Genomic DNA, 17,014 nt, shown 5'->3' on the forward strand with positions numbered 1-17,014 from the left:
TAAACAAATCTGGTGTTGTTCTCTCTTTCTCTTAACTCTTTAAATTCTGTATTAATTGAGTCTTGTGTGAATTTAATAGTAAAATTAATCTTGCTTAATTGTTGTGCATAGAAGCTGTTCGATAAATTGGTGCAATCACTTTGATTACAACTAAGTAAAATTTTGCACATTCAATTTGAGTGAAATTAAGACTTGGTGTGAAGTGCACACCAAGTGTTTGATAAAATCAACCTCACACAAGTCTATCAATATTTTACTTGTTCTCTTATTGTGTTAACTCATCATTAGTGGTAACTATATCAAGGATTGGGGTAATTAATCAATTGGTTATAATAGTAGTTGATTATCTTTATCTTAGTTATTCCATTTGGTTTCACGCATATCCGATCTTTCCATTAACGGATCGTTTAGACGATTGTGGTCTAGGGAGCTTTCGCAACCTTTGAAAACATTTTTAAAAAGCGCTAAATTTAAATATTGATCTATTCAACCCCCCCCCCCCCCCCCCCCCTCTAGATCGGTACTATAGTTAAGGATCTTGCCCAGATGAAGAGAACGTGGGGAAAATGGAGCGGGTCGGCCAAAAAACTATTGGTTTTTACTTGGTCAGCAAGTCACGGTTGACTCTTGGAGGGCAAGCAAAACACAATCAAAAACTAGGTTAAGACTTGGTTTATGTATAGGGGACGTCATTAATAATTAATTAATTAATATTTATTAATATCCACTAAATTAATTAATTAATTAATAATAACTAATTTCCATTGAATTAATTAAATTCATATTAATTAATTTTCCATCCATTCGGGTTCTAGAAAATAAATGATCAAGGCTTAAGCCTAAGACTGGACCGAGCTGAGTCGATCGGACGAACGAACGGTGGCGCACACGCATGTGTGAAGGTAGCTTGGTGGTGTGTCTTCACTACTTTATAAAATTGAGTATCTCTTTAGGTTCAATCAATTTTGTCCATTTAGAGGATATATATACTACTAATATGTTTGTTCCCTCGTATGTGAAGCTAAAGTGAATATTTTTAAATTCAGTTCCATATTGTTCATACTTGTGTTCATTTAATGTCAATAAACCCTTCCAAGTATCCATTCCAAGTTTACATCATTCCAAGTATTCTACCAATCTCCCACTTGAATTTAAAAGAGAATTTTAGAAGTAACGTCAAACATTTCTAAGATTGTGCATAAGCAAAGGTGTCTATGACTTGAACCTTTGCATAACAAGTAGAATTCTAATTCAACAATAGTAACACAAATGTCTTCAAGTTTATCTTAGACATCAAACTCGCACTCAATTTGTTTTTAAGGTTTATCCTAATAGTCCGTGCTTTAGTGGTCATGCATCTGTATCCCGGGTTAGTGAAGGCTCTAAGAAATTTGTCTCCAAATTTCATAGTAATCGGCCTAAGTTCCACAATCACATAAGTGAGTCTATCAAGAGTACTCATGTAGCCTAGGTACTTCCTCATACTGAGTATAAATCTCATTAAGAGTTTATATTATCCCTTCCTCTTATCACTTTAGAATGCATGATTTTCTTATTTACTCTAACATGATCATCTCATATTACTCACAACTTGCTATTATCTATTGAACATATTTTTTGGGATCTCCGGTCATTTAGGTCGGGTTACCGTTATGAGCAACTCATTTTTCTATAGGCATTAGTCACATCTTATTGGATGTATTAGAGACTTTCTCTCTGGCTAACCCTTTCGTCAAAGGATCTACTAAATTTTCTTCAGTACTTACATGATCCACTTTTACACCCCCTTCAGAGATACAGTCTCTAACAGTGATGTGCTTTCCTCTAATTTGACATCTTTTATCATTATAATAACGGTTCTCAATTTTTGCAATAGTCGTGGTACTATCACATTGGATTAACACAGCTGACATAGGTTTTTCCTACGAAGGGATCTCAGATAGCAAACATCTTAACTAACTTGCTTCTTAACTAGCAGACGCTAATGCTATCAACTTGTTAATTAACGGTTTCTAATAAATTTAATTTTAAGGAGCGAAAATTATTTTAAATAAGTTTTGAACAAAGTCTACATATGTTTTAATTTTATTTTTCTATCAAAAATGACATTGTTTTGTTTGAGAAAAGAAAAAAAACAAGTATTTAACCCGCCGATTTTTTAAAACTGTCGATTTATCAGTTTTTATGGATTTTAGAGGATTCACACTGGTTCAATAGTTTATCCGATCTCTTATTCATATCAAATCGATGACCTCTTCGATTCTTTGTTCAACTGGTTTGACCGACCGATTCGGTCCAATTTTTAAAACAATGCTCTTATGCTTTTCAAATGGGAAGGTTAACAAGTGTGGGAGAAGAAAATGGAAGATAAATAAGAAAAGATAATTGGAGAAAGAAGAGATAAACAAAAATGGCAGAGGTGCTTTGGTGATGCTAATGTTAGCAACATTTAAGCATATGCCTTCATTTAATTGTTAATATTTCTTTTTTATCGTTGCTTTCAAATTTCAGTTATATTAACTCCATTTTATCAATTATATTATTTTAAGCTTTTATTAACTAAGGGAGTAAATCAGCGACTAACCCAATAAAAAGTGAGGGTACATTTGAATTTTGCTTATTTAGACAACTTCTTAACTCATTACAAAAAGTTAAATAAGGGGCCTTCATGAATTAATGACATATTATTTTATTATATTTTATTACTTATTTAATAATATAACTTTTGAAGATTTTCAATGCATTTTTACTCTATATGTACATTTATCCAACTTTTTGATGTAAGTAAATAAAATTTTCCCGTTAATCAAAGCTATTATTAAAAAAAATTAATTTGTGCAAAATAATATTAAAAAACATGTGTTAGAATCAGAGTAATGAAAAAAAAACATGCGTGTACACAGTTTGTCAAGATGTTTATATCATTTAAATTTTCATTCAGTAATGCATTTATAGTTTAGCGACAATATATGCAAGTTATATTTTTGCACAATTAGTTTATAGATTATGCTATCTTAAAATAAATTGCCAATAATGATATTAAATTAAGTAAATAATTGACCCCAAAAATTAGCACAAACCTTCCATCTTTCCCTCCAACACATCTGAAAAACTGAACAAAAACAACTTTGCTTGAGCAACGCATTATACATATCTCAATCATTAAACATCTTTTGGCTTTAGTAAGGTCCAAAATTGATCTCCCCTGAGGAAAAATGTGGGGTTAACAACATCCTTTTCAAGTTCTCTATTGTTATGACAGTGATGTCAAAATCCAGGAATCTAGCTGCACTTGGTGCTGTCTGAATTTAAGTTGTCTGAATTTAAGTCAAACCATCTTTGTATAAGACTGAATGTGCACCTCTTGAAGTTAAAACTGAATCCCTTCAGACATTGTCAGGTGTAAGGTCAGTATTCTTTAACTCTATCTTAGTCAGGGGTTGTCCTTCAAATTATTCGATTCCTCATTTTGAACAAGCTCTACTGTGGATGTTGGGGATGTTGTCTTCTGAGGTGATGTTGTCTTCTGAGGCGCTTTCTTCCAGAAACTTTTTGCATAAAGGGAGCCGAAGACAATGACCTGACAATGTAATGGCGTTACAATGCTTACCATTAAATTCATCAAGGAAATGGTTGGTATCGTTGGATCACACATTCAAGTGTAGGCTTTGATCAATATACAGGGTTTGGTTTTAATTTTAATCAAATGAAGTGCGAGCAGTCATAAAGAAGTGATAAAGAAATGGTGTGTGATCTTAGAGTGCAACTGTGCAAGTGCAACATGATTTGTTATAATGTTCAGAAAAGGTAAAAGTCTTACTGCTCCAATCCACTGCTCCCAGCTAAGAGGATGGGAAAACCACACACAGGACAGCATAATGCTCACCAGCTGCAACAATTTGACTAAAAGATTACCAACATTGAAATATTACGCAATTATAGGGAAAATGATAGTTACATTTCTCTGCAAGTTACCTGTCTGGTGGTCATTATGGTAGCAAATGTCAGAGCACCAAAAGTGCGAATTGTGTAGGAAATGAAAAATTGGCTTATTGTTGCAACCTGTGTAACCCAATAATAAAACAAACTTCAACGAAATAAATGATAAAAAGGGGAAATCTTCTTGTTTTTGCTTTTGAAGCCAAAACTGAAGACGAGAATGTGATATAAAATTAAAGCAGATGTCGTTTACTTACAGTCGAAAGTAATGCTATGTCAAAGAAACAATCATGATGCCGGTACACAAACTCTACTGCTAGTATCATTTGTCCTTGTACAATAAGACCTGCAAAAAATATCATATATCAAAAGAGTAGATTTCTAGCCTTGAAGCTTGAAGAGAAACAAAGCTGAACCAAAATATATGAGAACCCACATTTCAGAAAGAAAAGACTACTATTTGAATAAGTCTAGATAGTTTATAAAACTAAGAATATTGGTTGTCCAGATAGTTTACTAGTTAGTAGGTGTTTAGCAGTTGGGACTGGGTGAGTATTCTTTGGTGAGCTGCAAGTATGTAGAAGAAGAGAAAGAAAGGCTAAAAAAACACTGCAAAGGTTGCAAGGGTCAAAGATTATTGTATTTAATAATGTCTACTGTTCAGTTGCAAGTTATATACTGTATCTTGCACAGCACTATCCAAGATAGCTTTATTTCATTTCTATCCATCTTTTTAGGAGCTTGCTCCAATTCAGTCACAGTTTCATTTTCTTTAGTTTCATTTCATTTGGATTGGACCTAACTCATTCTTACAAAACCAACTTGTAAGCCGGGGGTTGCTCTCCATTTATAAACACATGTTCCGGCCATATCTCATCTAATGCGAGTCTTAATGCACACCCCTCACGCTCTGGACTAGACATATGGAGCGTGAACTGAGGGGTTTGATAGCCGTAACCTAATAGAAGGTGACCCAACTAAAATGATCTTGGATAGATTCTAATACCTTGTAAAAACTTGGATTTAGCCTAACTCAACCTTACAAAACCAGCTTATAAGTTGAAAACTGTCTCCACATACACATTTTAATATCAAATCTCATTCAATGTAGGACTTCGACCAGATATGTATGACAATTTGACAAAATATAATGTTCAATACGAAATTCACTGAACTTCTTAAACCAACCTGTCAGACTAAGAATACAAGAACACAATGTTGTATAAAATATCTGATTATGTATCTCCATGTCATAGCCTCTAAACATCTTATCTTGGAATGTGCTTGTAAAGCCATCAAACCTGTAACGCAAAAAAAAAATGATACAATGAAGGACTTGTTTATGAACCATATAAGTTCTTAAAATAAGTTGAAAAAACATGCATTCAAGAGCCTGGAAGAAAGTTCAAAATGCAGATTACTACAAAAGGCGGTTTTAAGTTTTAACTATATAATGCACAGCTTCAAATGACCTGTACTGCTCAAACCAACAAAACTGATTCACAACGACTATATTTGCCCATAATAACTTTACACTTGTTAAGAGGGAGAAGTCAAAATTATAGACAGGAACTTATTCAAAGTTTTATGGCGACAATGTACTTTCATTATTTTTTGCCAGCATCGAAAAGAGTTAGACAAATAAAATATCTTCAGTGTCCACAATGAATGAATATAGAATTAATTTTTGGACTTTTTTCCCATACAGTATATAATAATACATAAAATCACTAATCATAAGAAGAGATTTTAAGTTTAGTGGTGATACCCAAGATAGCCACCCATTAGAAGAACGCCCCAAACTGTATTTTCCCTTCCTCTGCTGTATGGACTTAGGTCTGTTCCTGCCTACAATAAAAGCACAATAATATCTTTAGCTTATTAAAGAATGTTGCCAGCTTATTAGGTGATTATGCATCAGTGACTATATAATTAATCAAGACTCGATAGTAAGAAAGTAATACTTCCTCCATCCCTAATTATAAGCTCCCATTGCAAATTTCACATATATTAAGAAAAGTTGGTAGTGTGGTTAATGTGGCCATTTTTGTGTGAGAATATTACTAAATTATCTTTTGTGTATAAATGTATTTAGTATCAACTTTCAATATTCTAAGACAAATTAGTATTATTGATGAGGGTTATATCTGGGAAAAAAATAATACTAATAAAGACAACTAGTAATTTGAAAGGAGGTTTATATTTAGAAGCAATTTTTTTTGTAATGGGTGTCTGTGAGTAGTAAACCAAGAAATGGTCCTCTCTCCCTCTGGTCCTAATTTATGTAAGGTTGTTTTTTTGGATATGCAAATGTTAGTATATTAGTAGTTGTTACGTTGGTAATTTTTCCTTCACCAAGAGATTGAACCCCATTCATTTAACTTTTCCAACTCTTTTTAACCCTTGGCTCAAACTAGTCGAGCTACCCAATGCCCCAACAAAAATTGAAGTCGGGAAGTGAAAAGTGCTTGAAATATCAACAGTGTGAGTGAACAGACATTGTCCATGGAAGCCCTCCATATTTGCAACGATACTTATTTTGTTAGATTTCAACATAGGGGGTCAAAACTGTATGCAATCCAATATCTGTTGATGGCTACTTTTATAATAACTGATCATCGACCATAGTGGGTTTTCCTTATTTTGGGATTAGGAATCCAAATCCCTTTCGACAAAATAGACCAATGATTGGAATCCCCTTTCGTTGCTTGAGTCACGGTTATTGTGATAGTGCTATTATGAGATTAATGATGCCAGTCCTTAAGCCGCTATTGCTGGCCCTCTTGCTATCACAAGTGAGAAGGAGAGTTAAAACTTTTCTTGTTTCTGATATTAAACTACAAACACTTAATTTCATGAAAATATTCTCCTTTTAAATCTTAACCTTTGCTACCTCAGCCACATACTAAAGGAAGACATAGGGTAATTTTTGTGTAGGACAGAGAGCCATGCAGTATTTGCTTATGGGTTAGTTAATACTTCCAAACTTCCAGCTCTTTGGGACCAAAATAGTGCATACAGCCTTCTTAAGAGTGTTTTTATACTGATTCAGGATAGTAATATCCTCAGTCCTTGCAACATTCCTGACATGTCCTTATAAAAGCCCTCTAGTGCCAAAAGAAATAACAGTGCGACCCATGTGCAACATATTGAATATGACTACTCATTGGTGGTGTTTTGATAGAAAATGATCACATTGACACATATAGACAGAATGATAAGAAAGCAACAGAAAATTATTAGGATCAAAGGTCCAACAATTACCGGATATAGGATAAATACTGAGCAGCCAAGGGTAACTAAAAAAGCCAACAAATAGTCAGGTCCCTTATACCTCTTCTGCATGATAATTGTACCCCAGACCTGCATAAGATACAAAAGAAAGAAAACAGATTCAAGGTATATAGGTCAATCTTTACCAAAACAGGGAACAAGATTCATGGAATTTTACATATGATGTAAAAAAGACAAATTAAGACCTAGACCGACTCCACTATGAAAAAACTCTGCTACTGTAGAATTCAGAAGAAAATACGGGAAGTCCTTGGAATGAATGTTCAAACCAAAAATATAAGTTATACTAGGATCTGTACATAAAATATCCTTTTACATTAATAAACAACTTGTCTAACAAGTATAATATCCTCTATAATTCTTGAAACATGTACACTAATCTCTTAGATATCTTTACAACCCCCACACCACAACTCCTTGCCTCACCAAATTCTCACTTTCATGGATAGACTGTGTCATCTTTGAAAAAAAATCATGTAACGTATTAAACATCACAGTCAAGAATCTGGAGCATACATGATTCTTTCATGTCATGGTGAATTTATATTATGTGAATATTCAATGCTTAGAAATATTCCTCCCTCCCTTGTTTAATTTGTGAAATAAAGATGGTGAGAGAGGGAGAATCAGACCAAGTATTCGACACCAATTCAAGAAACAATTTTTTGAGATCATTGAATGATTGCAAGATTGTGAGGTAAAAAAATCATTCTAGTATCTACTTAACACTTTTTAGCCTTCACGAATTTGCCCTTCCCCATTTATTTAGTAAAGAAAGAGCACAATATTAACAGAAATTACACAACATTGAGGACGCACACGCATACAAAGACAGCATGAACATTCGCTTTTCAATAGTAACAGAAACAATTATTATTATTATTCGTCAACAGAAGCAGTAGTGACTGGGAAGGTGAAAAATAAGCTACAGATCAATGGAGCAAGATAAATAAAAGGAAGGGGTAATGTATATTGAAATTACTCTGTCATCAACATAAACAAAATTTACATAACTGGGAGCAGCATGAACGTTTGACCTACCATAACTGGTATCATTTTCGCACACTTCGCAAGAGTCTGAACAGGAAAACTAACATACTTGAGGGCCTGGAGTAAGAAATATGGTCATTTAAGTTAATATTGCAGGCAACTTATATTCATTAATGTTGGGAATTTCTTACAAATTTACAAGCACACAGAAATTATGTCTCTTACCTCATACTGACAAGTTGTGGTTAGTATGTTTGATACTGATACAAGGCCATACTTATAAATGGGAGCCACTGGGTCCAATGCTTTTTTACTTGCCTATAAGAAATGTCGAAAATTATGATTAAATGGAGCCACAACCAAGGTAAGTATGTCCCAATTCAAATACTCCAAAATGTGTAAACTACATGTAAAGATGTAATATACTTGCCAGCAAAGAACCAGCAGAAACAGCAGACGTCATGATCCGGTTGCAGAAAACAAGAAAGAGTGAATACTTGAAATACTCCTTTTCTACTCCATATGGTATTCTCATGATCTTTTCCTGCAAGAACAAATATATATAACTCACTAAACAAATCTTGTTTTCTTTTCTAAAGAAAATGTAAAATGTTTATAAAAATGAATTAAGTATAACCTCAAATATATTTAAAAAAATGTATACTTAATCCTCCAAAACCCTAAATCGAAACATATGACTTGACAATATATCTGACAATATATTTATAAGTAGAAGCATTCATCGCCTAAGAAACACTGACACTGAAAACACGACACCAACACTGATATGTCGACATCAATAATAATTTGAAAAACGTAATCACAAGTATCGGTGTTGATTTTGGACCGTGACACTGAAACGGACACACCTTTTTTCAGAAGTGTTGGTGATACATATAATCCCTCCCCTCCATCACCTAAGAATAATAGTATTATCTAGTGATAATGTCATGCAAATTGTATAGAGCTAACTAAGCATGAAATTAATAATAGTATTATCTAGTAATAATAGTTAGCACATTCAAATTAATAGTAATATAAAATGCTTAAGCGACTAATTAATATGCATTTGTGCGATAATTAAGGTGAGAATTAGATTGAAGAAAAAACGGAGATCGCAAAACGAATAACAAAAAGAAAATGAAAAAACCTGTAAGACGCCATAGGTAACGAGGGTAAGCATGATTCCGGAAACAGCGAAAATGCCTTTCCATAAATTATCTCTGAAAGCATGAGTGGTGGAAGATGATGATTCCGCCATAGCTGGAACTCGAAGAACATAAACGGCGTCGGATTGATAGATTGATTGAGTGTAGCGACTGCGGGACCCACTCGAGTCGAAAGAGCTTAGACCAAGTTTTGTATTTGTGTGTATATTTCTGTTATGTTAAAAAGGGAAAGGGAAGAAGAGTGAGGTTCACCACCTCATCATGCGCATGGCTTTCTACGCCATCTTAGATTAACTCACATTTGTATTCTACATCATTATTAAGGAATGTATTAATTGGTTTGATTTTAATAATAAAGTTAATATTATCAATTGTTATTAATTATTGTTAGCCAATGGGTGAATAAAGGTAATTCAATAAATTTGAATGTATTAATTACAATGTGATTTATTTGAATGAGAAATGGAATGTTATTTATTTTGTCGCTTTCAGGTGAATGGTCTCACCAATCAGCACGGATCTTTTTAATATGTTTTGTCTTTATTGACATTTTTTTAAAAAAAATTTAGAAGGTTATTCATCCAAATCTTACTCTAAGTCAAGTACGTTTAACTATGAAGTTCTTATTTGTTAGATTGTCGAAAAAATATGCATTTTATTGATATAGGTAGTATCAATCAATCATTATAAATCTTCTTTCAAACCATGCAGTTCCATACCTGCATAGCCTCATGATCTCTCTCATTCTGATGTGAACTCATTTTTTGCCTAAAAACTGCCAGGAGCCGCTCATTGTCATGTCTTCTGCATCGACAACCACTATTTGTCCTCATCGGCCTTGGGTGTTACATGTCCACCAGCTTCTATTAGGTTCGTCCCTGAACCACATCGTACTGGGAGATATCTGCTCGGATACCATTTATAACATATTATACTGCTTTCAGGATTTCTGACTGGCCCCACAAACCAACACGGATGGATTAATTCTATTGTATTTTCGAAAAGCTCGATTCTCAACCTCTGGTTACACTTGAGGTGGACGATGGAAGCTTGCCCTTATTGCATCATCTGCTATTATTGTTCTTGTTACATTTGTTGTTGTTGTATTTGTTGTTGCAGCACTTGCATCATTTGTTGATGTTGCAAAGTTGGTTGCGCTTGTTGATGTTGTTGATATTGCATCATTTGAACCCACTGATCTGCATTGGGATCAACTTTTGGAACTAGAATGGAGTTAGCATTATTCCTTGCCCTTCCTAGTCCTCTCTGATTTCCAGGACGGTACTTTAGTTCAAAGTCAAAATCTTTAAGATACTTCATCTATATCCTTTGCCTCATATTCATATCCTTATCTGCTGAATATATTGATTTTAGAAAAGTTAGTATTTGACAAAAGAAAAACCTTAAATAGATGAACATTTAGATATACTTATTTTTAATTAATCATGTCACGCCTATATAGGTACTGCTACAAGATTTTTAATTGAAAAAATGTCAGAATTTTGGCAGGAACCTTGTGAGATTTTTTAGACTCATCATGATCATGATCAACTTTAAGATATTTAATCCACATTTATGCTTCGTGTAAAATCCAAGGTCGAATAGGGCGGGGAGTGGTTATATGTAACACCTGGGGGCGAGGGAGTGGTTGTCGGTGCACGAGACATGACAATGAGACACTCATAGCAGCTTATAGGGAAAAAACTAAATTCACATCGGAATGAGAGAGATTCTGAGGTTTTGCAGGTATAAGTCAAACACGCTTCAACCATGCAATCTTATTAGATGAGTGACCTTCTGGGAAGTTTCCTAGAAAACACGTGAGTGAGGACAAAACATGTTGAAAAGATCCGTGTTGGTTTGTGGGGTCAGTCGGTAATCTTGAAAGCAGTCTGGGGTGTTACAAATGGTATCAGAGTCAGATATCTCCCAGTATAATATGGTTCGGGGATGAACCAAGTAGAAGCTGGTAGGCATGTAACACCCGAGGCCAGAGAGGGCGGAGAGTGGTTACATGTAACATCCGGGGATGAGGAAGTGGTTGTCAATGCATGAGGCATGACAATGAGACACTCCTAGCAGGTTCTAGGGAAAAACCGAATTCACATTAAAATGAGAGGGATTATGAGGTTGTGTAGGTATGGGGATGCATGATTGAAGGAAAACTTATAATGATTAATTGGTACTGCATATACCAACAAGATGCATCTTCTTTTCAGTAGTCTAACAAATAAGAACTCCATAGTTAAACGTGCTTGACTTGGAGTAGTATTTAGATGGTGACCTTCTGGGAAGTTTCCTAGGAAGCGTGTGAGTGAGGACAAAATATGTTGAAAATATCCGCGTTGGTTTGTGGGATCAGTCGGTAATCATGAAAGCAGTATGAGGCGTTACACTCACAAAGGTAACACAAGTCACCTTAAGGTATTATAAGGGTAATAGAAAAATCACAAATACTAGTTTGACATAATCATAGTTATTATGAGATAATACTGCCTAGAGATCTGCTAAAAGAAAAATCAAAAACAAAGATTGTGTAGAAAATAAATTATACTTTGTTTATTGTAATCTAACTCTCCAGCATCTTCACGAGACTCAAACAATAAATTCACATTGAGGTCAAAGTATGCTGAAAAGACTTGTGTTGGTTTGTGGGGTCAGTCGGTAATCCTGAAAGCAGTCTGGGGCGTTACAATCTGCAAAGGTAACACAAGTCACCTCAAGGTATTATAAGGCTAATAAAAAATCATGAATACTAGTTTGACAGAATCATAGTTATTATGAGATAATACCATCTGGAATTCTGCTAAAAGAAAATCAAAAGCAAATATTGTGTAGAAAATGAAATATGTCTTATTTATTGTAGGGGTGGCAAACGGGCATGCCCTCCCCGTTTAGACCCGCCCCGCAAAAGCCCGCAAAAAAACGGGGCGGGGCGGGGCGGTCATAGTTGAGGATGTGGGCCTAAAACTTAGATCCGCCCCGTAAAAAAGTGAGGGCGGGCGGGGAAAGCCCGCGGGCACTGCACTCTTTAAGCCTAAAAATGCAAAAATTTATGTAAATACACGTGCCCGCAAAAGCCCGTGAAAAAAATGGGGCGGGGCGGGGCAGACACATTTGAGGGTGAGGGCCTAAATCATTGGCCCGCCCCGCACAAAAGTGCGGGCAAAACGGGCATGCCCAGCGGGCCGAGCTTGTTTTGCCACCTCTAGTTTATTGTAATCTAACTCTCCAACATCTTCACGAGACTCAAATAATAAATCCAAATTAGGGTCAAAGTGTTTAAGTAAAAAATTATCTTACAATTTGGTCACTATTATAAACAAAAATTATTAATTTTTGAACTAATTAATGTTTGTATTACTAATATACCCTTAATTTAATTCAAAAACATTTAATATTATCTATAACTAAGAATATTTTAGTAGGTTTTACTTTGATTGTATATGATATCAAGAAAATTAGTTACACTTAACAAACTTTCTTAATTAGTGTGAAAATAGTCATTTTTGCTTATAATTGTGGCAGAAATGGATAATTATTAACCAAAAGAGAGATTGATGTGTTACTCACATTTTAGCATTTCTATAAATCTTATTATTCTGTTAGTCTCGTCAAAACCATAACTAACTTTTTTATTTATAAAAGTCATTTTCTCCAACCCTAACAATTACTCTCAAAGTCTCAAGTTCAAATCCTTCTAGGTGCTAATAATTTTTATGTTAGGTCAGTCCATACAATTTTTATGACGGCTCGAATGCAATATGTGATAGTGGTCATTCAAATTACATGACCAAGGATACTTATTGTAATATTATGAGAGGATAAGCTCATTCTTATAAAAATAACAAAGGTAAAATTTTCAATTAAAAAACTATTTTGAGAATTGAAATTATATAACACAAGCTACTTAGTATCAAATAAATTGTGTGACATAGGTAATATAATATATTGCAATTCCTCTATATGTCAAGTATTTAAATTTTTTAAATATTTTTTTTTGTATTATTAATTTTTTTAAAAGGGATCTTGGCTATAGAAGAATTCATACATGTTATATTTGTTTATATAACCCCTTTTAAAGTAGAGATAGTTGTGCAAGTATTATGAAGAACGCTCTTCTAGAAGATCAATATAAAGAAAAATGTCAAGGTCAAAGTAAATAAGTATTAAGAAAATGTCAAGGTAAAAAAGAAGATCGTCAAAATGAGGATTCAACCGTAGATCATCAGGATTGTTCCAAAGAATAGAGGACTACTAAAGACCATCTTATCCAGAATGTTATTGAGGATATTTTTAAAGGAGTCAGAATTAGACACTCTCGTAGAAATATATGTAACTTTATGGAATTTTTTCCCAAATTGAGCCAAAGAAAGTTGATGAAGCTCTCATCGACGAATATTGGTCTATTGAAATCCAAGATGAGTATATATATATATATATATATATATATATATATATATATATATATATATATATATATATATAGGGGTGGCAAACGGACATGCCCGCCCCGTTTAGGCCCGCCCCGCAAAAGCCCGCAAAAAAACGGGGCGGGGCGGGGCGGTCATAGTTGAGGATGCGGGCCTAAAACTTAGACCCGCCCCACAAAAAAGTGAGGGCGGGGCGGGGAAAGCCCGCGGGCACTGCACTCTTTAAGCCTAAAAATGCAAAAAATTATGTAAATACACGTGGCCGCAAAAGCCCACGAAAAAAACGGGGCAGGTGTAGCGGTGTATTCGTCGCTATATGATTTATTGATTAAACCATAAGCAATGTATACAATGAATCGAGTCGCCACCGCACTTTTATTTATCCTAAGGACTGGTTAAAAAGCGAACAAAAACCTAAGAAGTTTTACACGTAGAAAACCAATAAAAAGATCAGAGAGTCTGGGTAAGGGGTAAATTACGCAATGGGAAGGTGTTAGGCACCCATCACGTCCTAGGTACTCCTAGGGAGCCCTTTCCACACTTGTTGTATAAAAATGTTTATTTGTTTTTGACATATTGTGCAAACATGAATGGGATGATGAGAAAAGAATATACAAGTTAGTTATTTTTGTGTTTGAACGGATGAACCTGTTGCCTACGTACCTTCCATCAAAGGTAAGGATCAAAACGCCGTAGTTCGGCTAAAAGATTTCCAAAAATTAGTGAGTTCATTTTAAGACACAAGCATTAAGGCTTTTCATTACCAATGGGAGAAAACTCAACCCGAATCAACAATCCACCATGCGAGGACGGCTTCGACGTACTAGAGGGGTTAACCCTGTTTTCAGTACGGAAGTCTTACAATCAACTCACTAAGGATAAGGTAAGATTTACATCAACCACTATGGTAATTAAAACCTAAGGCTAATGCATGAAAACATATTAACAATGGACAAAGCCAAAAACAATTGAATGGGTGAAGTTAATTGATTATGATTATTCACAAAATATGGTCAAGGTATGATTAAGATTGATTCAAAGAAGTGTTATGAAAAGTGAAGTTTGAAAAGTCAAGGACTTAGGGTCCAGGTTTCTAATTTGAAAAGACATGAAGATGTTTGCACAACAAGTCAAAGTTTTTGAAAGCAAAGTGTGAAAAGGTTTAGGACAAAGAGGGTATGGATGATGGAATGTAAAACTTCTTAAAAAGGTTCGCCTCTTGAAATCATATAGAAGATGATTCAAGTGTGTCCTTAGGAATAAGCAACAAAGCAAGCAAATAAAAGCAAGGTGATACCGGATGCCATCAATGGACTTATACCAATCTCACAAACAAAAGCGGATACCGGATACCAATAAATGGGTTTACACCAATCTCCTAAAATAAAACAATGATACCAGAAGCCAATAAATGGTCTTACTCCAATCTCACAAAGCAAAAGCGGATATCGGATACCAATAAATGGGTTTACACCAATCTCCTAAAACAAAACAATGATACCGGAAGCCAATAAATGGTCTTACTCCAATCTCACAAACAAAAGCGGATATCGGATACCAATAAATGGATTTACACCAATCTCCTAAAGTAAAACAAAACTTGGATGTCAGATGCCAATCTATCTGGACTTATACCAACCTCCAAAGGATGATCATGGGAGTACAAATGCCAACAACATGGTCTTATAATTGCATCCTCACATACAACAAACAGACAAGCATTTAAGCCATGGACATGAGTGACCAAGTGAGATGGTCTTACACTTTATCCCTTCCAAATCATAGGAACAAAGGCCAAAGAACATGGTCTTACAATTGTCCTCAATGGGTAAACTCAAACAAACCACAAGATATGCAATGATGATCATGCAATAATGAACAATCAATGATGATAAGTGCACAAGGGTAAGCAAGCAAACATGTACAAATGCAACAAGCAATCAATCAAACAAAGTCATTTAGCACCCACTATAACCAAACAATTAGGCTCAATCAAAGGGTTAGACTTAAAAGTCAAATGGAATAGGGTAAATGGTGCTCTTAACCTTGACATTGAGAGCCAAGGTGAAGCAGATGAAAGGATATGAGGGGTGTGCCTCATCACTATTATCCCTGGTCAGGGAGAGCATTGAATATCAGAAGGTGTGGGAGTTCAGAAAGATGGAACTCTCTCCACAAATTAAGGACTCGATAGATCTTGGGTTTTTACTCACTATGCATCAACACATGTGGTGTGAGCAAGGTGAGTGACTCACAGAATAGTAGGAGATAGGCTACATATCTCTTTTGTATACCAATTGCCTCACATGAGGTCTTTACCTGCTTGGGGACAAAGTTAAACAATCACAAACATCGCCTCTTAAGGAGGACTTCAGACAGTTGCCTGGCTAAATAACAAGCCAGGTCTTCCAGACTACATGGAGACAAGAGAGTCTACCTCAATGCTTAAGCAAAGCAAAGCAATAGCAAGTTCTCAAAGGAACTAAAGCAACTATGGTACCTGAAATCAATCAAATATAATCAGTATACCAATCACAAAGTCAAAACAGAGCAACTATGAACCAACAGTCAACACAATCAATCATATGTACAAAGCACAAACTCAAAGCAAATGAGTTAGCATCCTACAAGACAAACCAAGTTAGTTCATGATAATCAAATAAACCAAAATCAATCAACTTGAATTAATCTCCTTAAAGCAATTGCTTCTTTAACTTGAAAAAACAACTCAAATGTGAGAAGTGAACCCTTAGGCCAAAGCCTAGGGTCAAAGGAGGAGAGAAAATTTAAAACAGCAAGTAAAAATTGATCAAAATCAAGATTTATCAAACAAGAGTAGAATCCAATTGGTCTCACATCAAAACTATGCACCAAATCCATTTCATAAGCTAAACATGTCAAATTATGCATTTTGGAATCACATTGGAGCAAACAGAATGATCACAATCAAACCAATACCAAAATAGCTCAATAAATTCCCAGAAAATTCAAACTTAAACAGAACACATTCAATGGGAAACATATCAAATTTCATGCTATTTGGACCAGAGGAAGTATGGAAATTAAATCATGAAGTCATGGCATGCAAGAACAAACTCAAACAAGGCCACAACTCATGTATCAACTTTAGGCAAGTGTAAAACAGAAATGGCATAAGATAAATGAACCACACCAAAGCCAAAATGAAGT

General features: G+C 34.8%; 1 protein-coding gene across 1 annotated transcript; it reads right to left on the reverse strand.

Annotated features, from left to right (window-relative positions):
• Positions 1 to 3,020: 3,020 nt before the first annotated feature.
• On the reverse strand, positions 3,021 to 9,702 carry LOC127087128 (UDP-galactose/UDP-glucose transporter 5). Its single transcript, XM_051027986.1, has 11 exons — positions 9,374 to 9,702; positions 8,654 to 8,767; positions 8,449 to 8,541; positions 8,275 to 8,340; positions 7,204 to 7,302; positions 5,708 to 5,787; positions 5,128 to 5,240; positions 4,197 to 4,285; positions 3,976 to 4,062; positions 3,821 to 3,889; positions 3,021 to 3,580 (listed from the first exon to the last, which is right to left on the reverse strand). The coding sequence occupies exons 1-11, from the start codon at positions 9,482 to 9,484 to the stop codon at positions 3,434 to 3,436; spliced, it is 1,068 nt and encodes a 355-aa protein (XP_050883943.1). The 5' UTR covers positions 9,485 to 9,702; the 3' UTR covers positions 3,021 to 3,433.
• Positions 9,703 to 17,014: the final 7,312 nt, after the last annotated feature.

Source organism: Lathyrus oleraceus, chromosome 5 (genome assembly GCF_024323335.1).
Source record: "Lathyrus oleraceus cultivar Zhongwan6 chromosome 5, CAAS_Psat_ZW6_1.0, whole genome shotgun sequence".
NCBI classification, from domain to species: Eukaryota; Viridiplantae; Streptophyta; class Magnoliopsida; order Fabales; family Fabaceae; genus Lathyrus; species Lathyrus oleraceus.

What these genes read in the sequence shown, in the direction of transcription:
- LOC127087128 (XM_051027986.1), bottom strand. Translation starts at nt 9,484, where the DNA reads ATGGCGGAATCATCATCTTCCACCACTCATGCTTTCAGAGATAATTTA. An exon ending in ACATAGCATTACTTTCGACT is followed by an intron (nt 4,063 to 4,196) that starts GTAAGTAAACGA and finishes TGGGTTACACAG; the next exon opens with GTTGCAACAATAAGCCAATT. An exon ending in GGGAGCAGTGGATTGGAGCA is followed by an intron (nt 3,581 to 3,820) that starts GTAAGACTTTTA and finishes TTACATTGTCAG; the next exon opens with GTCATTGTCTTCGGCTCCCT.